At 35.9% G+C, this 27,779-nt stretch overlaps 1 protein-coding gene across 2 annotated transcripts in view; it reads right to left on the minus strand.

Moving 5' to 3' along the window:
- The window catches only part of LOC112464299 (suppressor of lurcher protein 1), a 242,439-nt gene that overhangs the window by 146,788 nt on the left and 67,872 nt on the right, over positions 1 to 27,779 (minus strand). For both annotated transcript variants that reach the window (XM_025031213.1, XM_025031214.1), the window contains exon 4: positions 10,136 to 10,350. In XM_025031213.1, the coding sequence (XP_024886981.1) occupies positions 10,136 to 10,350 (215 nt within the window). The remainder of the gene's footprint in view (positions 1 to 10,135; positions 10,351 to 27,779) is intronic.

Here is a 27,779-nt window from a genome sequence, read left to right on the forward strand (position 1 = left end):
ACTAAAAGTAACGATTTACATTAAATTTATAATAATTAATCAATATAATCAATCATGGGTGGTAATTACTTATCATTTAATAATATAAAATATTGTCTGATTTTGTATTTTGCTAAATTTTCGGAGTTCTCTATCGAGAGATCATTCTTAACGATTTCTCCAAAGTTCCCTTGAGAATGGTTAGAAATCTCTGTCTGGCACTCTGACTAGCAAATTTTGAAATTGCAAATTAGTGTAAGCAGAGATGTATACTGAACAATTTAATGTTTTGTCAAAATTGTTGAATTTTGTAACGTATTTGTGTTATCATGTATGTAACATATTACAAATCATCCTTTACATATTTTCATTTAAAGTATAATATTTATTTAAAAATTTCTAACTATATAAAAGCAAATATAATGGTCCTAAAGGAGTTTTATATAACATGACTCCTCGTTTCCCAGCTATTTTAAATCCAACTTTTGCAATTTACGATTTTGCATTTTCTGCGAGAGAACCGTACGTTTTTTTGTAATCCGATAATGTTCCCTTCGAGAATAGTTTAAGACTTTTACCCTAACGTCCCGCAGTTCGATTTCCAAACTTTTCAAGTATCCCCTTTCCCTTCAAACAATACCGCGATACTCTTTCGCTCTAGTATAAATGATTCCCGTTTCCCCTTTTATGTGAAATAAACTGGCCACTAAATTTAAATGGAACCCATCCTGCTATCGACTCAATCGATCGCAAGCGATGGTAAGGCTACGATTGTACCTTTTTTCGCCAATAATCTTTTCTACAAAACTCGATTGTCACATATCTGAAAAAATATTTTAGATTCTTTAAATCGATAATGCACGATAAATTTTCGTAAATATGAACATTTTATTTAGTAGGCAACAAGGAATCTTATAAACAAGTTTAAAAAAGTAAATATTTTTAATTAAATCTCTGAATTATTTCATTATTATATCCTATCTATAGAACTTATATATAAATTATATACATAATTTAGATTTATCGAACGAGACAATTAGCACGCTTCGATTAAGCATTACGCCGTTTCAGTCTTAATTTCTCGGTAGAATTGCTACGACGTCTTTATTAACGTGTTTCTCCGCAATATTCTCGCTTTCGTGGACTATTTTTATTTTCATCTCCTCGGAAGATTCTTATCCTTTTCTGCCTTTTCTCGCAGCGCCTTTGTTTGGCATCTTCTTTACATAATTCTTTTTTTCTTTACTAAAATTTAATTTTCTTCTGCTTTGTGTTCTTATTTGTCTGTGCTAACAATATCTCGCAATTGAAAAACATCAGGGAATCTTCTTCCTCATTAATCAGCATTTGTATTTTAACTCGAGTATTTTCATATTTTCTCTAATAAAGTTGTATCTTTCAAAGCATTTCCGCAGATATGTTAAGATATATCTCTTATATTTACCACTAAACAAATAACATATCCTTATATATAGGTATTTTGTGCTGTATTGTCTTAAGGGTCCGGGAGTAAGATAGAGTTCATCAAGGACTGGTATATATGTTTGTGATTCAGTCTGCACTCTGTGCCATGGTGCCGCGGTATTTGCACACATATAATTATTCAGATTTAAAGTAATGGAATTTGGAACTGGAACTGGAACTGGAATTACTTTGCGAGCATACAATTTTACTTCGTGATATTTGCACGTTAAATTCATAAAGTTAGAATGCAAATTAAATTCTAAAAATCATCAACATAATATGAGTGTTGGGCTGTTAGGAATATTTGTACTGACTTATAGCTCCCATTTTTAACATCGTGTTCATTTGAGCTTCAAGAGCATTACTATTAAATTAAATCGCAAACGAAATGTGACGTACTTATGAGAGGTATAAAACAACAAAATATTGCTATCGGTGCATAATGTACTTATCCGGGATGTAACGCATATTGCACTTTACGCGTTAACCATAAGTTACTTCTCGATATACGTATATAATTTTTTTCGCGACGAGGACACGGCTTTCTAGAAAAGAGATTCTACCTTGGAACAAGTTTCGCGGAGTTCTTTTTGAAAGGGTGCCGAGTATAATAAATTTACCGGGCGAGTTATTTAGAGCGATCGATGTAGAAAGTGCCGACGTGCTAGTTCCCCACGACGCGAAAGATATGTCTTGCTGCTCTTTCGCCTGTACGCTTTGAAAAATGGAAGTCTTCGCAGCGATTGTCGCCGTTTGCTCTACGGGCAAGCGTTTTCATCTTGATGTTAGCAGATTGTTCTCATATGCAAAATGCATCCTACGTTTTGCGACTGAATTCTACGTACAACTATACAATATAAATCAATAACAAAACAAATTTATAAGAATTACAAGCTACACAAAATTTATAGTTTTATGATTATGTATTATATAATTATATTATAACTGTTGAAATATTTTCTAAATTACACGTGTGTGTGTGTGTATATATATATTTATGTATATAGAACTTATGCATACGTTAAGTAATTTATAGGTCAATATTTCACACTAGCTATATACAGAATTACCCGATATGTACTTATAAAATGGATCGATTGAGAGAAATTGAAAAACAACAATTGAGTTTTCGTTTTAATTATAAAGTGGAGAAAATTAATAATGTATCTCCTTTACCATTAAATTACTACATCGTATAATCCACATTCATACATTGTTACACATAAAAATTGATTAATATACACAGCACAAGTAAATAATTCTCGATGCTTTTGTTAATCTGTAATAATATCAAAATACCCAATACATAACAATAACATGAATTTGCTTAATTATGGACAGTGCATTGTCGATTAAAGTATTTTAAACATAATATACCGCTCACTGATTAAATCATATGAATAGGTGTTTATAAATTTTATAAATACATGTTTATACGCTGTGATCGTTAATCACATTCCTGCATTACATGCTATCATTAGATTACACGGTATCCGGTTGTTAATTAAGTGATTTGCACTTTGCATGGCGACGACGACGCGTCGGTTCGATCAGCGCGTCGTACAATAGTACCAAAAGAGAGCAAGCATTAATTCGCTTACATAAGGTCGGTCGCATCTGTACGTACAGTCGCTAGAAGCTGAAGATCTTCTAAAGCTCGAGGTCGTTACGTCAGAGACCGAGTGCGCCGCGCATTATCGTATAAAGTACGAGGAAGCCAATTGTGTTCACCCGGATTCCCTCTCTATAATTAAAACGCATTTCTATCGTAACGAAACTCTCTTAAATTGTCACTTTGTGTTGCAGCAAAATCTTTAATAACCATTCTGATAATTTGCTTCATTTAAGCACTGTGGTTCTCCGAAGCTTATCTAAAATAATTATATTCGCGGTGGATAGATAAATCACAATTGTTTACGTATCGTGCTGAATTAACATGTATAGTTAATAAATCATTTCTATAAATTCGTCCGCCATGTTAACGAACGGATATGCGCTAACGACGCGTTTTGTGTTTCGGCGAGTTGTGACGGTGCGCACGTCCGGCCATCCTATATTTCTCCCCTCGAGTTAAATGCAAACAAACCGGCTCCCATTTTTCCACGGAGAAATAACACTCCCTTCGCTTGGCTGTGTCTCCCGCGTTGCTCAATGGCATCGATTAATCGCACGGCCTTGTCGCGCGCACGTGTTTGCAGCTAATGTAGTAAACACTGCAAACAAAATTCATCGCTCCTGCTACCTAGTGCGACCATTAACGATTCGTCGTGCTGTTTTATTATCGAAGCGCTGTAACGGCTCCTATTTATCCCTTTGAATATATGTCTCCAACAAAAATGAGCTTTATTCAATATATTCCGTACTTTACACGTTTTAAAATAAAATCTAATCACACCGTTTTTCGTTTGTTTATGCAAGTTTAAAAGAATCATGCGTCAGCACGATAAACGCAGCCCACAGCTTCGTTGTGACGGGAAGAAGCTATGTTTCTCTCTCGAGAGACGAATTCTCCGAGCCAATCTTTGCTACGGATCGGAAATACGCTAGAGCCGCTTGTTCGCGCGAACAGAAATCTCCTGATTCCACCGGCATGAACACGGTGGAAGAACGTAAGCTCCTCGGGATTCTTCTTGAATTTCGTGCTACACCAGCTCGCAGATAGATTTTAATGGGCTTGGTACGCCGGACACGTAGTCACTTTACGCCGGTGGTACCCTGGGCGAGCTAGGGGGCTGGCGCGTGTAACACATTCCCTGTATGCCCGTGGGTGTACCCACGTGTGATGTACAGGCGCACGTATACAAACACTTAGCCGTCACTTGGCCGAACATGCTGGTGCCGACCAATGAACCCCTATGATCAATCCATGGGCATCGCGTAGCACAAGCGGATGCATCGTAATTTCGTAATTTCGACATTTGGAGAAACGAAAAAAGCTTTCAATTCAAGTTTTGCGAGTGAAACGTTACAAAGTCAGTTTTTCCATTTTTTGACGTCAAATATCGTACGATGAACGATGAAAGCGTAAAATAAAAACAAAGTCGTGTCGATTATTCTTTCGAGTACAGCAGAGCACAAATTGTTGCGGCAAATACTGCTCGCTCGAACGCGCGCGAATGTATGAACGCCATGAATGTCGAGATGATTTACAATGTTCGGGGTCCTCCTGTGGAAACAGCGCGGCAAATCTTTCTGCATTAGCTGTTTTCTTGCAGAATCAATCTTTCTTCTTCATCTCATCATTCGTGCTCTCCTTCCTGAATTAATCTTGTTACGTAGGTTATTTTCCGCAAGGACGACGTAGATACAAATTTTCAAGATTATTACCCAGTCCAATTAGGGACAGATTAGGTTTTGATGCATCGATTTTTCTTTTAAATATGAATACAGGAAACAAACATGTTCCCTTGTCTTCACATTCTAGTTCACAAGTTATCTTTAATTAAAAAAGTAAATTTCGTTAGTTTTTAATTCACTGATTTTTGCAAAATTAAATTAATATTCTCAGTTTTATTCACGATATAATTAAATCCATATCCAAGCTAGCAACGAAGGTATATGTATGTATAATGTATACACGTGTGTGCGTTTGTTATAAATTAGATATATAAAGTAAATATTTATAAAGTTAATTATTTCGTATTTCTCATAGATATTTATCAAAAGTTCACTGCTTTAATTACAGATTTGAATGTTTCCATTTGAAATTAATTTTGCATTGCTCGATCGTTCATCGGACCGGGACGACCTACTATCATGGACAAACAACAGTCGAATAAACTTGAACGCAGCTGAGATTTTCGTTTTTCAAACTGAACCCACCCGCTTGTGCGAAAGTGTCAATATTTGTTTACGTTGTTATGGCTGATCAAACTTGCACACATTGCTGTTTCGTAATTTCCATCGGGGCGCAACGAAAATCCAAGCCGCGATTTCGCGTCGTCGTTATTCCCACGCGTATGCAATTGAATTTCGTTAATTAATTGCGTAATGACGCTTGCGATTCATTATCAATCTATCCGCCTCGGTGCAAATTAAGGCAATTGGAGCGATTGAGCTTAGTTGCGATGCATTTGTTTGCACTGCTGCATATGGCTTGTGGACCCAGACAATGCAGCGGTTAAAACAGGATGTACTGTTTCGTGTAACGTTCTCGTGTTTGAACTCTTCCATCATTTCGGCAGCCTACCATGCTACCATATACTTCATAGATAATATCCGCACGAGCGTATTACGCGGATAATGCATTACCAAAGTTTGTTTTAAAATTATGCTCAGCCGCATCGTAATGTTACATTTAATGAAAGGAACACGGAAAAACTTCAACATAGTCATGCATTATGTAATTCTATCGAAATATTTTTATATTTTTGATAAAACTTATAATATTCAGATACAACATTACTTATCTCAAAATTGTATAAATTGTATCTTGTTATGTAAACATTTTGAAAAATATATATCTAACCATACGACTGCATGCAAAATTTAGAGAAATCCTGCAATCTAGTAGAAAATGCAAAAATAATGAAAGAATTAAGCTTAAAACGATTTATGTACAAAATAATACTCCTAGGGAATATCCACCATTAAAAACGATGCTTCCACAGTTTTTCTAAAATAACATTTCATATTTCGTAATAAAATAATAAAGGAATTTAAACCATATATATATAAGATAATAGACGTGAGTATATGTGTTTCATTTCCCGCAGGAGAAATGCAGAAGAAGTGAGCCAAGTTTAGTGCCTGATCAATATCCAAAGTATTCCCATGCTAAAAATATGTTTGATAATTTTTTCAAAACTGGACAAGCGCGATATTTTACCTTCGAATAAATCGTTTTAGTATTTAAAACGTTATATCAGGCTATATAAACCTTATTTTAATCTTTAAACGAAACATGGCGCATTTTGCATAAGCTTCTTTCCTTTCCTTGGTTTCATTAACTTTCTTCATCGTGAGGAATATTCGTCCTTACGGTAAAACTCATAATGATACACGAAGTTGTTTACGAGGCCGTGAAATAGATAGACATCCCGAGTCAAAGTTTCGTACCATCAACCTGCTTTCCGTAAGGCAAGATTTACCTTAACTCTCGACAGTCTGAAAAACTTTACGAGTTTAAGTACTTTTCGTATCAGATGTCTCTAAGGTACGAGAAACCGGAAAATACGCATGGCAAGGTGGGATTGCATAAGAGAGATCGCGTAGTGAATTTTTACCCTTGGGGAATTCCCTGGATGGAATTACCGAAAATATTATCAAGGATTTTAATAATCAAATTATGTGAACAAACTAACGAATACCGCCAAAATATATATTTTCAGAGGATTTCAATGAGTCGACAGAAATCAATTTTATTTATTATTATTTCATATGTGATTATTGATGTGATGTGATGTGACTATTATGTGATTGTTATATCAAAATAGTTTAATAATTAATGTCAAAATAATTATCTTAACCTTTATTATCTTTAAATCAAATTTTATTTTTATCCAACGTTTTATCAAGCCATATACTAATTATACTAACTTTTATCAAAAAATTTTAACAAACTAATGGAAAATTTTGCACCATTAAATTTATCGATCGCACAGCATCTCCCTTAAAGACATTCGAACGTAACGAATATCGAAATATGTATTAGTTTGATGCCCTTTAATTGCCGGAAAATATAAAATGAATCCTGATAACGGAATATCGAGTTGAAGTCGATATCTCGGTGCGAGCTCGACGCTCTCCAAGTAATTAGCCTGGCGCGGGCGCCGCCGGTAAGAAAACTTGTGAAAATAGTCTAGACTAAATTTCTCGCTTTATAATCAATATCGCACAAATAGCCGAAGGACTTTCCGACTTGATCCATATTTCCTCCCTATCTAGACTATCGCAATTATGGCACATTTTATCAATAACGATAAGCATTCGAACTTGTTAGAATTTTGACTGTAACTTTCCTAGTTCCGAATTCTCCGAGAGATATTCTCTTATTATAAGTTTGTGCATTGTGAATAGTTATTGACATTTCTCTATCTATGTTCTATTGTTGATATTACTTTAAAATCTATTTTTTCTTTTCTATTTCGATCGGATCGTACAAACAAGGATGTAATAGTTCTTGTAAAATAACATGGCATGTTATATCATATAGAAACTTGTTCATCAAACTCATCGCGTTAAACTTTAGATAATTATCCAAGGAAAACGGGAATATCCTTGTTAATCTCTTAGAAGGGAGGAACGATATTTTTAGTAACCGCGCCAAGGAGACGCCTTCGCAATTTTCTCATTAATTGGCGGATTTGGCCGAGATTGAGATTGTAGGCGAAGAAGCGTAATAAATGAATTAGCCTATAGTATTATATAATTACTATCTTATCAACTTTAACGCGCTGCAATATTTTAGGATTAGAAAAATGCTATTATTAAAAGACGAATAGAAAAAGCAAAAAATATAAAAAGATTATAACGCAAGATTATATATATATAATTACAATCAGAAACATCAATCCCTCTCTTAAAAACCTGTGACGTCTAGTAAATTTAAAATTTGTATGATTTAGACTTCTTTCACTTATTGGAAGCTAAAAATGACAAATATAAATGTTCTAAATTATAATGACTTGAACTTTTTTTAAATTAGTTTGAAATTATTAATTTTTTTTAAACACAAATAATTCTGACAATTATAAAATTTCAATGAGTTATTGATATATTAACATCTACATATTACACATTTACATATGATTCAAAATGTTTTTTAACTATTGTATATTACACAATATTTTGAAAATAAATGGCTTCTCTTTCAGTTTTTGTCCTATATTTTCCTCGATATGATCCAACAAGCGAAACCTGTACAGCGAAGATTAACGTTTAAAAATCCAAAAGTTTTACGTACATGAATAGCATTTTCCTGTAGTTTCTCTTTCAAATTTTTATTCGGTTTGACGTGCGTGTTGTATTAGAAATTACACTTTAATTTTACATATTCAGTTAGTTTATAATTTATATGACTACATATTTAGACAATTTGCAAAATATGTTAATTTGTTAAAACGATTTTATTATCGTTGGATGATAAAAAAAGAAAATAAAAATATGAGGTTAATAGATAAAAATAAAATATTAAAAACAGAGTGTAAAAATATAAAAGAAAGATATGCCTTTTGTCGATAGTATCATTTTTCCCGCTTATACGCGAACGACGTGTTCATCGGATGATGGATCGAACAAAATGGATTCGTGACGTTTCTCGGGTAATAGGGATGGCACGAGTGTATTTTTCTTATGATACGTCAAGAGCTTTATCCCATATTTAGTATTATAAACTTTGATAAAATACCGAGAAATAATTATAACATCTAATTCAAAACATCGAATATTGATTAAATATATAATTCGGATTTGTAGAGTACGATATATTAGACTGGCTAAATAATAGTCAGTCTTAAATCGCAGTCAGCTGCTGGCAACCAATTTTTGTTATTAATTTTATTATCCTTTATTTAATTTTTCCCAAATTTTGTTTGCTATTGTTTATATTTAGTAAGAGTAAGAGTAAGAGTTAAGACGTTGCATGGAAATGCATAGAAATGTGATGCGAGAGCGTGATTTACAGTTAATCTCGAGAACAATGATCAGATTGGTATTAAAAAATAGAACGCACATGTTTGGTCGCATCTCGGGCGAGAGATGTATTTTTTATCATGGGGAGTACAAAATTTCACGCGGAAAGTTGTAGGAACATAAAGAGGATCTCGCTGCAGCCTGTGCAGAAAAAAAGATGCAGAAATGATTCCAAATTGTAGAGGGAACTCTCACCCACCGTGGGAGAATTATGTCACTGTTATTCGTGGCATACGTAAGCCGACTGCATACACGTGAGCAAAATAAAAAGTTCGCGGGACAGCATGTTTAAAGCATGTGTCGGGCAGTTATATACGTGAAACGCTTACTAACGAACCGTCGGTTTAAAATCTACAAAATTTCTAGACTGGTCGTATGGCCTGAAAATTTGCGACTTTAATTTCGTGAAACCACAGATAGGCTACTATTATTGGAGAAAAATCCTGCTAATGATTTATCGTAAAGTTAGGAGATTGCTATTAATTTGTTTCAACTAATATATATATATATATATATATAGCTTGTATGTGTATTGATTAATGTCATCTGGAGATAGACATGTTATTAAATTATTCGTAGCGATTTGTTGATATAAACTTTAAAATAATTTTCCAATCAAGCTGTGAAGTGATTTAGAAGTGAACTTGAAAGAGTTTTGTAAAACAAGATCTAAAATTTCTCGATAAACGCAATAGTTTGAGGTTGAGTAAACTCTCTCAAGCCAAACGAATTTTCCAGACCGAGAAACGAAAAAGTTTCCGTTAAAATACCGTCACTCTTAATACAGTTTATTTTCTATCCTAAGCTTTCCAAGAATGTGCAACGGCTTTATTTCACCGGAAATGTTGATTTTTTATACAAGTGATTCTGCGCGCGTATCATTTTCGACGGCAAAAATCTTTATTGAGATTTTTACACATTATCATATTTTAATCAGTTGCATTTCATACTCTGCTTAAAATTCTTTATTCATGAACAACTATTGAATTGCTATTATATGTACATATTATCTTAGCATTCGCATTTAAAAAGTTAATTTTATATAAAAACTGTAACTCACGTCTATCGATGAAACTAAAAGTGCCGGAAAAGCCAGTGGAATTAGACGATGGACCCTCAGTGTGAAACTCCAGAATGAGTGTCGATCTCGAACTGTAAAGAAATTGCGGGATGTCACGCAGTTCTCCGCAAAGCACCCCGGACCAAGGGGTGTACTCAGAAATGCCCTTACTCTCCAGATGTAAAAATAGTTTCAAGAAATCTCCTTTTGTACAGCTGAAACCAAATTTTAAATATATTGTTAGTATAATATATACAATATATGTATATATGTATAATAATAAATAGTGTTAATCGGGCATATACCTGAATTTTAACTATCTATATAAATTTAGCGTATCAGAGAAAAAGAGAGAGAGAGAATAAAATCAGCAATACGCGATATATTTACACTAAACCGATAAATTCACTAATACATTTACTCTCTAAACTGATATCAGTGACTATTCACTGATTCAGATTTAGAGAGTAAGATGTTCATAATTCGTAATATGCCTAGAACAACTAATTGACTAATTACACTCAGTGTTGAAATGGAACAGGTGTTCACAAGTTCCACTGTACACAGATTACCACAGTTCACGTGCTTCGAGAACGTCTGTGATCCCGTGACTTAAAGCGAATACAATGCCGAAATTAGCGCGGCTTATGGCAAAGCCGAGAAGTTCATGCTAGCATAGCGGGTTGTGCTCGCAAAAACAATTTGCTACTCGCATTAATTCAGGAATTCCGAGTTACAATTTCGATGAGACCAGAGCTGTTTTCAATAGCTCCGATGTTGTTTTATCAAAGGTCCATGATTAATGTCAAAATTACCCGAATCCTTAAGGTTTTACGTGCCCGCGGGGTGCATGGGATATTAAACCTATTATTCGACGCGCGCGCGCGAAACTATTATATCGAAATTACTTACAGGTGAGCGACGAATTACACATTAATTACACCGCGTTACAAGTTCAGTTGAAATTTACCGAGGTCTTAATGATCCCGTTACGCAACCTATTTATCACGGTCGCTTGGACAGCTCCTAATTAATCGGTGGCACTCCCTGCGCGATATTCCATCTGTCGTGAGTGAGTCGCCGCGGTATATGCCTACGATGAAACAAATTAATTTTGTTGCGCCAACATTTCTTCCGACTGGACTGCCTCGCGAGCATGCTCCCTGGAGACGCAGGGCACGAAAAGTCTGCGAATGGATAATTTATCAGTATGCGATTCGTCATCGTTAATAGTGGCCGTGGAAGATATCCCTCTGACAAGGCTCAGGCAACACTGTGAATAAATAGGAAACCGCGGGTGGCCGTGGGTGACCGCGTATCGACCGCAAGGATCGCTACCACCCTGGATATTAATTTTGCACCTTAATTTCCCAAACGTATTTCCGTCGACGCTCACTCAGATCTTACGAGTCCCGTTACGATATACAGCCGTATAAGGTGGTCTGCGGCAGTCAACGTTTGTCGTTATTAACTGAAGCAGGGAAGAGACGCGGCCTTTGGCGTATCGCGCATCTACTACAGAGTAATGAGATAGGGATATAGAGTAACAGCGCAAAAGCGGTATCGCCTAGCCCTTGACCACTCGACGAACCTCCAGTGGCTAAATTCTCAGTGGCAGGAGTCATTGGTCGAACAAAGATGGTGCGAATATAGTAACAGTGAAATTGCATACCTTTCTAAAAATTGTTTATTTGAGTGATGGTTGCTTGAAAAATGGCATATTTATATATCTAAGAATATCTAGGAATACGCGATATATTAATTCCGCAATACTGTCTCAATACCAACGTTAACTTTCCGTAATTCAAAAATTTATAAAATAAATAACTATAAATTATGATAGAAACCGGAATAATTCGCGACGACGAATGATTTCGCAGAAGAAGTATAGAACAAAGGGAGAAAAAGAGGGCAAATTTAAGAAGGCAGGAACGAATTGATGTACCGAAATTAAGAGGTGACATCAAAAGTTGGCAACAGAACGTCTAAAGCTCGACGAATCAAGATTTACGCGATCTTTCTCGAGGCTCGTATAGCACGCACGAGTATATCATAATGTTACGTCCCTTCGCGGGTTCCCAAGGCAGAAACACCAACGATTTGTTTCGGAGTTTCGAAAGACCCGCTTGTCAAACGGCACGCTAAGAAAAGCTGAAATCGCATGTAGAGATCCGTGACCGAAGACGAAAAGGTTGTTGCCACTTGAACGTCGGCGTTGCTTTGCACCGTTTTGCGTCGGTTCTCGTGGCACGACTTTTCCGCACTGGTTGCACTCGGACACTGCTTGACTTCTGGCTGCCGCGATTTATTACGTGGTTCAGGAAACGAGTTTCTCACTTTCCGTGCGATGCCCGGGTGATATTTTCTAAGGTTTCGGTGGGAGCTAGAGAGGACGCGATAGGAAAAATCATGAACGATCATGGTGCTCGATTGGAACTCAGCGGGAAAAAAATAAATCGAACCGCTGATGAATCTGTCAGACCCTTTGGCCACGTCGGATGGGTACGAGTTTTATGAGAAAAGCGGGTGACGTGAAATATGGCCGACACCCTTGTACCTTTTTTTGATCATACGTCAAAAAGTTAAAACGTGGTAAAAATTTTATTATGATCGAAGCCTAGTTTGTACACGACGTGCTTACACGTGCAATATTAATGGAGAAAGCTTCCCGTTAATATTAGGATATACAGTGGGCTTCGCAGTTACCTTTCTCCCATTCCTTCATTCATATATCAAAATGTCGAAACTCGGTAAAGTGGAGAAAACACTTTTAGGATTAACGGTCGACTCGTGGTTTTCACATAATTTCGCCAACTACATCGAGCAAATAGATACATTCCGCGTCGTTTTTTGTCAGTATTAGCTGCAAACATAGATACGTATAAATAAATGAATGTAGATTAGCACGAAAGTCGTGAAGAAAGTTTGTAGACTACTATTCTGTTATATGAAAACGCGCTATATTTCGTTGTCCACAAACTATCGATCACTAAAAGAATTCGAAAGCAAGCATACTTCTAAAATAAAACTTATAAGTATCGCAACGCGGTACATTGCGATTTATTTATACGTATTCTGTAAATACAACGATCTATGTTTCTATGTGATCGGCGCGCGAACGATGACGAATATAACTTTATCGTTGCTCAGGCAGTGTAACTGCAGTTGGCGTTCGATATTGGCAATTGCACCAAATATAGCAACGGTGTCGCGCGCTGTTGAAGGCAAAGAGCCACAGGGTGTGTGAGTAAGAGTGAGAGTGAGAGTAAGAGTGAGAGGGTGTGTGCGTGAGAGAGAGAGAGAAAGAGAGAAACAGACTTTGACATTTATATCTTGTACCCGTCACTCTACGCTAAAAAAAAGTATATATAACAATAAGATAATAAATCAAAATAACAATTCGCGTCATTTTATGATGAAATGGTTAAAAAGTCAACTCTAGGAATAAAGGTATAAAGTCAGAGGTATCTCATGATTAAAGCAGAGATCCTGATTAGCGTGCGACAATTCCAAAAGTTTTCGCCGAGAGTCCGCAAAAGTTGTCAGTGAACAGGGAACACAGAAGGCTCAACTTCGGCCAAAGAGTCTTCTATGATTGGCCCAATGCCAGACGTCGACATATCGCGTATATGGGTATAAAATATGTTTTTGAGAAATTAAACAGAATATTTCAACTACTCGATTTAAATTACTTGAAAATTTAACGTAGAAAACAATTTAACAAAAAAAAAAAAATTACTGTATAATATTTTTCAATAATAAGCAGCATAAAATAATAACAAAAATAATAATTATAATAAATTTTGTAAATTATTTTCTGAATTATATACAAATATATACAAATATATCTATCATTGTATTCCATTCGATTATTAAATATCCCACACGTACAAAAAAAACATACTTCCGTTAAATTCTCTCCATTCTTCTAGAAGAGATAGAAATTCAAACCTAAAAAAACAGTTGTACTGTGATTTTAATAACTGAACAGATCTAAGGTTAATGTACCATTAGGAGTTGACATTTTGTCGATTTCCGGAACTGTGATATTGACGTCCCAAAGGTTTTCTCGCAAGCGTATATACCGTGCAACCAACTCTGTGGTTCTCCTACGCGCCTGTCCAATCACGCCACGTGATTTAATTCGAAATGCATATACTGTAAGCGAGGTTACGTATACATTACATGCAAGAGAGTTACTCCGAATTTAGCCCACGGCTTTATACGTTCATCCTTATCCCCGCAACGATAAACTAATCGGTCTCGCAAATACGTGTACGTCGTAACTTATCTCCTCAGTTTCCCCATGCAACGGACTCGAACTATCAATATATCAGAGCGAGCCATTGAGATAATGTTTTGATATAATGTAAAAAGCATGCATCCGTTTTTACGTGACGGCTTACAATAAATTGAATTTAATCTATACATAATTCGATTTTCAAAACGTAAAAAAATTGAGAATTAAATGTCTGAGATCTAAATATCCCCCTAACCGATCAACAGCTTTGTATGCACTTTTTTCTCTTGTCTCATATTCACATTATTCAGATTCTGTCAAAAGGTTCTGTGAGCTTCTACTTATTTTTTTAAATAAGAGACTACGCAAATAGCACTGTATTACTCGTAACTTTATTCGCGCAACATCGGATCTTTCGAGGCGTTATTTCCGCGCAATTCCAGCTTGTAATTTCCGCAGGCAACGGCAGCGCTTACGTGCAAGTCGTGTTTTGCGATGACTTAAGAGTTCTCGGAAAACCTCACCCTATTACAGTCGCAAGGTTATATTTGATACTCTTTTGATTAACACATATACGCCAAATATTAACGATATACATATATACTGTCGGTATTTTATTTCATAATTTTTATTTCGCGAAAAGTTGTGTAGCACATATAAAGTTTCTTTGGAACATTCCAATGCATAATGATTATCGATTGCATTCTATTACTTACGGTAATTAAACCTGCAGACAAATTAATTCTCTTTCTAAGTCATTTGTGCTGTATCCGGACGACAAAACGAGAATCACGTTTTCATTATTGATTCCATTAATAAAGGTAATTCTTCAAATATAACTCTGCTTCTTGTATATAAAAAAAAGTGAATATGTGTGTGTCTGTGTGTGTATGCTTCATCCAAATATTTTTCTCGCATTTTAGTATTTTCCACTTCACGTATAAAAATTAGTAAATGCACACTATCTTACTTTTGTAAAATTAGATTAAAAACTAAAAAGTATTTTTTTACTTGAATACATACAAGCAATTATTTTATCTATATGTATAAAGGATTGATCGTTTTCTACACGCGGTAAAGACATTTTGTCTTATCACGATTTCATTAATAGTGAGACACAGAAATGGCAAATTGAAAAAAACGCATCTCACTTTTACACAAATATTCTGCTTAATCAGTCAGTATAAGCAAGGATAGAGGCGGACGGACAGCACGGTCAGTTCTTGCATTGTTTCCAAATAATGCCTGCGGCAGTTCGGGCCCGAATCAGAAAATGTAGTTGCACTCAAACAGCTTTACATCAAATGGCTCATATCCAGGACGAGCTCGTAAAAGACGTCTGGCTGGTGCTACTTTAGCGCCGTGATACGCGCGTTCCATTAAAAGACTACGAGTATTGTGTACGTATTTGTATGTGTACGAGCGTGTAAGAGCAGCAAATTCTCTTTCCCTCGTTCATCTACGTAGTGACGCCTACACGGTGAGAGTATCGAGAACATGTTAGCCGCACTTTAAATCGGAGTTCGTACAAAACGGAAAACTGAACAACGACGTTAATCCATCTTTACATAAAAATATAGCAAAGGGGATGGAACTTTTCTTTATCATATAACTACTATATAAAAATATTAACCAATATAAAAATTACATGTTTTCTGATTTTCTGATATGTTACTTGCATTCATAACTTCACATAACAAAATACATAAAATTAGTCAAAAATTAATCAAAAATACTATGACATTTAAAATGTAAAATTCTTAGATATAACAATTTATAAAGTTATATTATATATTTGATTCGATGAAAATTTAGTTGATATTTAAAAATTAGAAGATATCAAGCACATTTACTCAACGATAATTTTACTTTCCAACTCTGAATCGTTACTCGTTGATTTCTCTCCAGGTTTAGACTATCGACTTTCTTTCTTCAATAAAACACTCGCATTCCTCTTTCTATGTCTTATTCCTTCTGCCGTTTCTGTTCCATGATATCTTACTGAGCTTATAAAAGCTTTTATCGGCTTAACGGAATTCTCTCACTGAACGTTTGAAAAGAATTCTAATGCCAGTTGATATGATCAATGAGTTGACAAATTCTCTCGATACGTTTTATTTAAAATGTTAACATTATTGCTGCCATTCATCAAAATTGTAATAAAATCCGCAACTATGGCAAAAAACGTAATAATTATAATATTGCATATGTAAAAAAATTATCTAATAAAATAAAATGTTAATATTACGAGAATTTTATCGGGCGCGATGTATGGCTATTTCTTGGCTGATTAAAGAGTGAGCCTAACTACTTATCGAGTAACTTGACAATGGCCCAGCGCAAGCATAGTGAAACTACTGATACAAATATCCTATTCTCCATGCGTAGCTTCAATGATCATTTACATGCTCGCATTACACCTCCCATTATCGTAACTAGTAATTTCATTAAACACAGATTGTAACTGGGAACGATGCCATTAATATCCTATCGTGATATCACGTATCATCGTTACGATCCACAGTATGGGTTGAGTGAAACTTTCTATATTATTTATTCATTATTCAGATATCACGACAGAATGCCTACCCGTACAATAGAGAATATTAAAAACAGATAACTAATTGATTTCATTGACATAGTAACCGTAATAGATAATTATTATTAGCTATAATTAAATGAGAACAGTCGTATTACATTCATATTAACGGACAAGTCTGTTTCGGTGATTATTATTGTCTGTACTGTTTCGTCACAATTTCGAAACTAATCTCATCAAAAACAATTTTATTGTTAAACAAAGTATCCTTCGTTGTTTGTAAGGCGTAAAGTAAAGCTCGCTGTAAAATCCCATATTGTTTTCCTGGGATGACTGTGTCCATCGCTCAATCCGAATGGCTTAGTTGAGACATGCAAGCCTACTGCTCGCCAACGCGTAGCAATTGTACTCACCACCGAGCGACAATGGAGATTTAGGAATGCGAGCTCAGCTAAACAATAGAGCTTTATGAGAACCTAAATCCACCACAATGGACGGCGGTCGCGGTGTGCGTACGCCGATCGATATTTTAAGGTGTCGTCGCTGGCTTCGCGCCATCGACCATCCCTTGTTTCGTGACATGGAATAAACGGAATTGCCGTCTTAACCCTGAAGCATCAATTTAAGTGTTAGCTTAATTTAAACGTCAATTTAAACGTCGGCCTTACTACACAATGCGAATATCTTGCATTATTAAAGAATATAAATGTTCGCAATGTACAGAAACGATATTCTGTAATTAGTGTGTCTGTTGAATGATTCTAATTAAAAACGGTTATTGATTTAGATATACATATATTTCCAGAGAGTGTGCCTATATGTATATATGTTTGCTTGTAATATATCATTACTTCATATATAATTTACTTTCATAAAATTCAAATTATTAAGTATTATCCTGATATATCTGATTAAAAGACTCGTTGATGATATGCCGAAATCCTCTCTCACGTTAAAAAATAGAATCGTCAAAAACGCGGAGCTTTGTAATCACTTCTGATATTACTCTCATCGATCGTACTGTTACCTATCTTAATTCATTGCTTTGAAATCTCGAAAACTGCTTTATAAAAGAAAAAAGAGCTAAGCATCTACGATAAATTGACAATTTGAATAGAATTTTAATAAAAATATGTAACAAAAAATTTTTTTAGTTTACTCAATAGAACACAAATAAATGCTATAAAGTTTTTCCTGGAACATTTTATGACACGTTCCGGCTTTAACATTTGGTGTAATCTACGCAATTACTACTAATCGCAAGATATTATGAAAGAAGAATCTTCATGTATAGAAGAATCCATCAAAATTATTACAATTTACTGACGCAAGAGCGTGCTGGTAATTAAGCTAGCGTGCAGATAATAGTACCGGGTATTACATCAGGCCCTAGGTGTGCATATAATGTTGCGTCTAATCGTTCAACAAAGGATGTAGTCAAATACGTTATATCGCAAGAGGTTCTACACGCACGGATTATATCGTGACTCTCTACAATAACATGTGCCAGCGGAATTCGTAATTCAAGTACGAATATTATCGTCGCATCTTGAATGATCCATTGTCGTTAAAATAGCATTTGCGTATTACGAGGCAGACAACACAGACAAATTGCTGGTTTTCTTCTTCAGAAAATCTCATAAACTTCTCTTTTGACCCGTGTGTCTTTGTTAAATCGTACATCCTATAATAATGCGTGTACGGTACAAAAGCAGAAAATAAATTTAAACAACGCTTTGTTGCTGACATGATATTTTCAAAGAAAAATAGACTTCTTTATAAACTATCATATGTATGTAAAAGCAAAATTGTTTTAAGTGCCGGTAAAATTATCTTAATCATTTAAAAAGCAGATAGGATAGTATTTTTGCTTCGTATATACACGATAGATTGAAATAATCCAATTGATAAAGAATATTCTGCCCAATATGTCTTCGCTAGTTGCATCCCTTCGAGAATAAAGGCATTTATCCTGCTGATACGACGCGTTTCCCTGAGCAACAAACCAACTCCCTTCGGGACTACGACCCTCAACGATGAAAAGTGGTCGCCTCATACAATAATTCAAAAAGACAACAAGATCCGTAGAGCGATATGTCTTAACTTTCATCATTGCCCTTTTCGACGACATCATGGTCATGCCTCTGACGGTTGCCAACAAGGATATTATTAGATGGTACACTTGTGTGTTTCTCTATAATTTTATTGTCTATTCAGGAAAAGAAAACATAATAAGGAACATTGTGTAACGATGTTAATGTGTAACGAGCTTGGTAACGAGCAATGTGCGGTACGCTACGTTGCAGCAGTGCTTTCATCCCTAGTACAATGAATGAAACGATGAAAAGTCCTCGGTAACGCTTTATAAACTTCTTTCATTGAAATAACTAAAATATAAAAAAAATATCGCGATATCGCCTAGTACTGCGTTCAAAAATCAATATTTTATTTAAATATTATTAAAACTGAGATATGAAATTATTGGAGAGTAATACTCGTAATAATATTGTCACATTTTATATTGATTCCTGATTATATCTTGATTGTACGTATTATATAATTTTTTGCGAGTTTCGATAAAATCACAACGTGCATTTTTAAAAATCATACTTTATAAAATTTATTACGTGATAGTTATTAAAATATTTATTTAGGGCACATGCAACGTTTATCGCTGCATCGTTCGCGTTTCCCATTATTTCATTCCTATGTATATCCTCACGGATTATGCCAAGTGTCGAGCTGCAATGTTAAAGCCAGATAATATTGTTCAAGTGCCGCAGCTTCGTGCCATTAATCGCTATCCAAAAGGAAACCGTTTGTCCTCGACTAATGCTCTCTTGCCTCTCTTCTAATTATGGAATTACATTATATATATTGTACGTAAATCGATAAGATTATATATTTAAAATCAAAGAAGAATGAGGGATTAAATCCAAGTTTAAATATAAAACTTTCAATAATTTTTCCCTCGTCTCTCTGACATTACTCTCAATAAGATTTCTTACGCAATATCTCTGCATTTAATTAAAACCTTCCATTTAACTCACGATATAGAACACCATCTCAATTACTTAGCTTAAGCATCGAGATTGCGACCCGTATTACCTTTGTTTTCCCGGAAATGTCGCACAGAACGAGAAAATACGCGAAATTCGGGATATAATCTCGACTAGTCGTTAAGTAGACAGGAACTGAGCGGAGTAAGTTCGGCGCAACAATTTGTTCAAATCCTCCGAAATCCCGATCCGTACGGTCGACCGGCCAAGTCCTCGGCAAACACCACTAAGGGACTATCTTGGTGACAGGAGATTTGTACTCTTGTGCCATACTGGAAACACGGAATTCAGTGCAAGCACATCTTTCGAATAATAGCATCGCCTTTGTATTTACGTTGAGTTTCCGCAATCCGCAATCGTTAATATAACGCTGCTCAATGAGATTACGTCAAGGATTTCTTTTTATCCAATTGCAATCGATTTAACGAACAAATAAACTAACAGATTGCTCCAGAACAAATTTGCGCGAGAACGACATTTAAGGAATTTTCTGTTATAAGTTCGGCAAATCCACGTTCTCACATTTTATACTATAGCGCAGATTGCGCACAGCCGTGCTCCACAGAAGGTATGCTTTAATACTCTTCCCGCACTTTTCATTTGAACCATATGGCGTCGGGGTTACGAATCCATGATCTTTTCAATATCACGACAGTCTTGTGGGAACATCTTAAGTGACTTCGACCGTCGTGATGGATAATAATCTAAAAAAATATTCTGCAAGCTTACCGAGGCCGAGGGTGCGCTTAATATTCTTAAAATATTACGCATTACGCATTCTTAACCCTAAATCACTAAAACTCGCTGCTCATTCTTTACCTTTCCGCTCAAGAGCTATCGCTAAAGAAGTGTATGCGGGTTATTCGATACGCACGCGATTTACATACAAAATGTGATCTAGATGTGACGAGAATGTATATGTATAACGAAGGGAATAATTTAGCTTGTGCGCGATATGTCACACAAACTACAGAGTACATTGCAGATATTCAGGTTCTAATGGGACGTTTTGCTGTCTAGTGGGTTGGTTGAACGTGTTCGAACGATCGAATAAACGGAATCAGTCGCCGTACTCGTTACATTCATCCAGACAAATGCAACAATGGGATGCTTTGTGGTATCAATGCCATTGCATCGAACGTTGAAGCTTCTCGTTGATCCCTCTATGAAAAAAAGCGCGTAAATATTGATTTCAACCCGATTTTACGATACTTCATAATTGTCTGTTGTTTAATAAAAAAAAAAAAAACTTGATAAAATAAAAAATAAAAAATTAAACAACTAACACGGAGTAAATTTAAAAAAATAGCAAAGAAAGATTTAATAAGTTTGTAGCTGCAAAATTCATTCGACGTTATACAGATACTGTATCAATACACGTATTAAGCTAAGAACGAACAACATAACCACAGGTTTCCTAAGAGCGTGAGCGATTGCAATAAGTATGGAAAGCGTAAGATCACGAGAGATTTAACCCTGCATTTGAGCGATTGCTCCGGCACGTGCCGTACTTTACTTTATGCCCCGTACTCATGTACCTCGTCGTCTACGACTATTACTTATTCCTTTCTACCATTGCGTTACGTGATGAGTGATGACTATTCTTTAGTGAACCATCAAGTAATAAGATGTTGTCAATTTCTGATAGCATTATCTCGCAGTATATCGTACTTAATTCTAGACTGCAAACATTAATGTTTTATCATGTCCATTTTTGTAGCATAAAAAACGGGGGCACTATTTCTTGCAAAAGGTGACGTAGTATTTGGTTAAATCCGTCGGGAGAGTTAATGATACATGGCGAATAAACTGTAAGCGCCTCCGTAATAGCATCCGCCCGCGCGAACTGATTTACCCATTGTGTATCAACCGCATCCGCGTGAAGATGAATCTTGCGCAATAAACTCGGACAACGGCTCGGCACCGGATATTTTTGTGTACCTACGCTCCTCTCTGTACAATGGGCCGTATTTTTAGCCGCCGGTAGTGGTGCTGGCCTATATTTATTTCTGAACGACGGGAATCCCGTTTTCAGTGGTACGGCGTTTCTCCCTTCGCCAGGTATAAAAAATTCTATTTTTTAATATTTTGCCACTATATCGCGCGCTTTTATCGCGGAACGAATGTGTTCGTTCGGTCTGTTTTCGTTCTCTTGTCACATCATTTAATTAAGACGGCTTGTATTTAGCTAGGGGAACCTGGTTGATTTGAGGAAAACAGTCGGACGTTCGATATGCTTCCATTGCGACTTTACAGTTCGCAGAAAAACTCGATGCAAATGCGCGACATTTTCCGACGCGGTCGCAAATGCAAGCACAGAGTCTCGTCGACGAAACTACGGTGATAAATAAAAAGTATCTGTATATGAGGGAGACTCTGTGCGCTCGACGAAATTTTTTCCGGGATCGCAATGTTTATTGGACTTGTTTCGCGGGTGTAAATAACATTGGCGTTCTGCCGGATATCCGCGTGGACCACTTTTTCCGTGACTTGTAAGTGTATCACAAAGTGCTACCCTTATCCACGTTAGGTTCACCATGACATTACGGTACGTTACATGTTGCAACGTGAACGTTAGTGCCAACTCGTAGCTTGAGACCTAAACGTAATTCTTTTTTAGTCGCGACATATAAAAATTTAATATTGATCTTCCGTTATATATAACGGTATACACATGCTTAGCATATAACTGTTATTCCGCGACAGTCTTACATCGTGAAAATGTCGCACATCCGCACCCTTATGTTTTTGAAAAGAGGCAATTTGTGCTACTGAAAACATACCATGTATTATTCTTAATTCTAAATAAATAAGGATTGTGCTCGCGACATTTCTGCTATGGACGTAGATATGCAACGTCACGGGTGCGCTCTTAAAATTCCGATTCATTCGTATTGCATTTCACGGATGCGATATGTTCTATCGCGGACTTTAAATGAAAATTATAATTTAATTTATAATAATTCAAGAAAAAATTATATATATATACATATATATTATATATTGTATTGCGCGGTGAATACCGTACGCTGATTTACATAGCTTTCATACAAACTAAACTAAACGTTTTAAATAAACCTTTTGTAATTTCACACGTTCGTTAAAATTACATAACGTATTATTTCTGGGCAATTCTCTGAGATACAGCAAGATAAAGAGATACAGCGCGATATTCAATAATACAAAAAAAGTATAGCAAAATTATTCGGTATGGCCTGTTGCATAGCATTTTGCTTTGTTGGTCGTCATATCGTCACGGAGTAACTGTTGTATTAATATTAAGACGTGACAAAGAGAAATTCGGGAATCTCTTTCTTTTTTTTATTAAATATCGGACAACGTACGTGATTCGATATAACGGGATGTTATCAGCTTCGGCCAAGCTCGTGACCTGCTTCTCTCCATTGTATCTTCTCCACTCGATTCCCCTCTTTCGCGAGTTATTGTCTTCGAGTGGAACAAAAATTGCATCGGTGGCGGTACCGGCCGACTCAAGCGATTCGATATGAGTCCAACTATTTCCATTCGTCGACTTCAAAACGGCTGAATAGGTACCGCTCGCATGGTTCTGATTGTAAAGGAAGTATCCACTTCCACTTGCCACTTGACCGTATCGCGCGAAACTACGTTATACGTTTGCCAAGTTTGTAACAGACAGATTGCTACGTGACACGTATGAAGTATCCGATCGATCGACGAAAAGGATAGATAGGTGACTGACGATCGCTATATACTCTTTTGCGATATGTAGACAATATAAAAAATTATTTATTAATATATCTTAAGAACTTTCTTATAGCTGCGAATAGGTGCAATGTGTGACTGGTTATTATATAAAATTTCTAAAGTCGTAGTGAAGAAAGTTTAGTCTCGCACACTAATCGGGGCACATACGTACAGAATGCCTAAGATAGAATAAGTAAAGTGAAATTTGGTGTGATAAGAAAATATATTTCGGAAGAAAAGAATATAGGTAGATAAAAGAAGTTTGAAAATTGCGAACGGTAGTTCAACATATATACATATAACAAAAGCACGGGGCTTTATATACTACTACATTTATACAGTAGTTTATACATTTCCTTAGAGTGTATGCGAAAAGAGTATGAGAGCGATTTTCGTGGAGAAAATGAGAAGTTACTGTACCATAATTACGAGATAATTATTACTTGTTCAAGAGCAAGGGCTTTCATAACATTATAACTGCGAGCCATTTTCTTCCTCAACGTCGTTCTGATTTTACTCCGCTCGGCAAGAATCTTTCTACGATGGGCCTAATGATGAGCTCAAGGATTTGTAATATCGTTGCGCAATCTAACGCATTCACACAGCCGCTCGCTTCTCGCCATTGTGCTCGAGACGTTCTATCGATCCCGCCTCGTTTTCTTCTTCCTGCCTCTTGCTGCCTTTTCCCTCCCGTTTCTCATTTAGCGCGAGAGATTGCAACGGATACGATTTCAGCTTCTTACCGACGATTACTTACGCGCGAAAGAGAATTTATGGGATAAAACGCAAGCATCCGTCCCCGGACTCCCCGGTTACAAGCAAAATACAGAACGATGAACAAACTTCCTGTCGTTTTCCGACAGAGAGAGAGAGAGAGAGAGAGAGAGAGAGGGGGGGCAGGGGGGAAAGAGGGAGGGAAGGAAGGAAGATTGACAAACGCAGTTGTCATCTGCTTTGGATAGTGGTCGGAAAACGGTGGTGAGCTGAGAACTCTCGTCGTAGGAAGTGCATAAAAGTAAAACGGAGACAAATGAAAATAAAGAACCGTTGTCCGTCGTACACAACGATAAGAATTTACACTCGCGTTTACTGCCGAATTCACGATAACGTCCATCATGACGATTTTCTTACATCCGCAAAGAGCGCTTAGTGACAATTGCTTATAATAGCGCGGTATGAACAATACCTTTAAAATCTTCAAGCTCCTTGTACTTTCGACCCACATATTCTAGTCCCCGGGCATTTATTGTCTCTCTCTTTCTCTCTCTCTCTCCGGCGCGGCGGTATTTTTCAATCGCGCGCGGAGAACGAATGGGAACGTATCTTTTTTACGTTTTCCGCACGCGTCCTTATTTCTGCAGAAAAGCAAAATGGCTAACGGTGGGCGAACGGTGATTTGATGGACGTGAAAGAGGATAAGATTGTAAGAGCGTCAGTGGTGGCACTTTTCGGAGAGAAGAGCAAGGCCCACAGAGAGGCGAGCAGACGAGCTTCCGGTATTCGCGGCACGATTCGGCATACTCTTGTCGTCACATTTTATTTGTAATACAGCTACTTGCGTTGCAGAAATCGCAGAAGAAAGCCTTCCGGCTGCGCTACAGTACAAATCAATAAAAATATGCGACAGCGACAGAGTATTTTAATTTTCTAAGAGTACACGAGGCGCGGGATCGTTTTTATTTTTATTTTCAACCTAGTGTTTAGCTCCCTATTCCAATCTTATTCGTAGCCTCATTCTCTTCAGAACTCTCGCTCTCGTACGCTTCACTGGCTTTCTTTCTTTTCAACGTTTCTCTCGTTCGTAGTTAAGGAAACGCGATTCCAAATCTTTTTCCGAGACAAACATCGAACGAGCTCGACAAGAAGGACCCAAGTATTGTTGTACCGGGTATGCGAGCCATTCTTCTCGAGTTCGAATTAATCGAACGCTTTAATCCGCGCGAAAAATCCGTCTCGTCATCTTTATATTATTATGGCAGCATTGGCCTTTTTTTCCCACAACGATCGTTCCCTTCTTATCCGCTCAAACGCCGTGACTCGCCCATCCAGTCTTCCTATTCCCCTTCTCTAACTCTTTCTCAATGAAGAGAAGTACCTGATTTTTGTCCGATTAAAAAGTTTAATTTCAAAGTTTCGAAAGTAATGAGAATGTAGTGACGACGCGAGCGCAAACTTTATCACTCGTTTCTTATTAATAGAGTACTGAATATTTCAACTGGTATATATATATTATCCATTTCGCGAGATCTTATTTATTATTATTACTCTAATTTTTTATCATAATTTATTATTTTATTTCAAATAAATAATTGGGGAAAATCACTGCTTGTAACCATATTCAATTCTTCATATTAGTCAATAAAAAAAAACATATTACTGACTCTTATAATATCTGTTTCGAATAATAAGAAATTTATCATTGACTTATTACGAACGTGCTGTATTTTCAAATAACTCACTCAGTATTCCATTTCCATCCTGTTACCATTCTCGATCAATTTAATTTCCTTCCTCCTTTTCATGGAGCATCTCTCTTAAAGATGACAACTGATGGGTTATTTGCTTGAATACTTTGATTCAACAACCGAAAGTAATCTAATCAAAAGTAATCAGACTAAAAGGCCAAGATGAAGAGAGAAATTGGAAATAATTATTTGCGAAGGCTAACAGCAATTAGAGATCATACAAAATAGGTTTTGCTTTTAATAAAACCGCTAACTGCTTCTCTCATTGTTATGTTTCATAGATTTAATTCACCAATTATAATAATTTATTTTACATATTTCTTATCGAAAAAATCTATTTAAAAAATAATCAATATTAATCGAATTTAAATAGATGACAAACAGAAATAAAAGATATCTTGATTTCTGCTAGCTTCTTTCTCATGTAATTATAATAAATTTATCATCAAGATTCTTGTCGATATAAACTCTATTGTATTATGCTTCATAAGCAGGGAACGCAATTATCAAGGATAGAAAACAATTTCCTGACAAGTAATAATACGAAATCTTTTTTAAACTATATTCTTTTTGTATCTTGTGGCGATATTTTTTTTCTTAAAAAAGTTTTACATCGAACGAAAGCGATGTCATCCTTACAAAGAAAATTTTTTCCGATTGTCTTAAAACAGTTGCAAGCGCTTTTAATTATCATGTTGTTAATTAAAACAAATCTGATACAAATTAAGTTACGAGTGCTCGACATTCTCAAGTAAAAATATGAGATGAGACTAATGCCGCTTCTCTATTATTTCTTTTCTTTTCATGATATTATGTATATGGGTAACATAAACAGCGATTAAGTTCTCTCTAAGTTAATCACTGAACTGTACATATGCATTATAATGTACAAATATGTGCTGTTAAGGGAAGAAACTTGACATTTTAAAAAACAAAAAAGAACGAAAAATTTTCTTATATTACTCACGCGTTTTTCATGAAAGATGAGACACAAAGTGCAATGCAGTAATTAAACATTCGCCGAAACAGGTAGAAATTAAATTTTACACAAATGGATCTCTTTATTTATATTAGTTCACTTTGTCTCTCATTCAATTAGAACAATTCAGTATTCATCACTAAAATTAAATTAAATTACAATTTACATCAAATCATTTTTAACACACGACTTAATAATTTCCAATTAGCAATTTTGTCTAACTCCGAATATCTTATTCTTTATAATTGCAGTCAATTTTCAAGTCAGAGAACAGCTGCCCTACCTTATCATCTATCGTCTATCATGACGTGCTTCTCTTGCCTTCTTTTTATATCTTACTTTTGACCTACTTTGTTTTATCTTTATTTAAAAATTAATTAGAAAGAAACTTGCACGACACTCACTCTTATCAATCTATCTCAGAGTCTGTCATTTCACGTCATATAATGTCTCCTGCTAAAAGGTGTAATTGAATGACGTCGAGCTATTTTACGATGTCTCAGTCTAAGTCGAATTTTGAATTTCGTGTATGACACACGATAAATAACGACGATACATCTTCGTAGCATGGTATCGCAGCCACTCACGTTTAGTGCTCATAAAAGTCAAACAGTTCAGTAGAACGGTTGTAGAGCT

This window comes from Temnothorax curvispinosus, unplaced genomic scaffold (assembly GCF_003070985.1).
Source record: "Temnothorax curvispinosus isolate PA1 unplaced genomic scaffold, ASM307098v1 QBEX01014079.1, whole genome shotgun sequence".
Lineage (NCBI taxonomy): Eukaryota > Metazoa > Arthropoda > Insecta > Hymenoptera > Formicidae > Temnothorax > Temnothorax curvispinosus.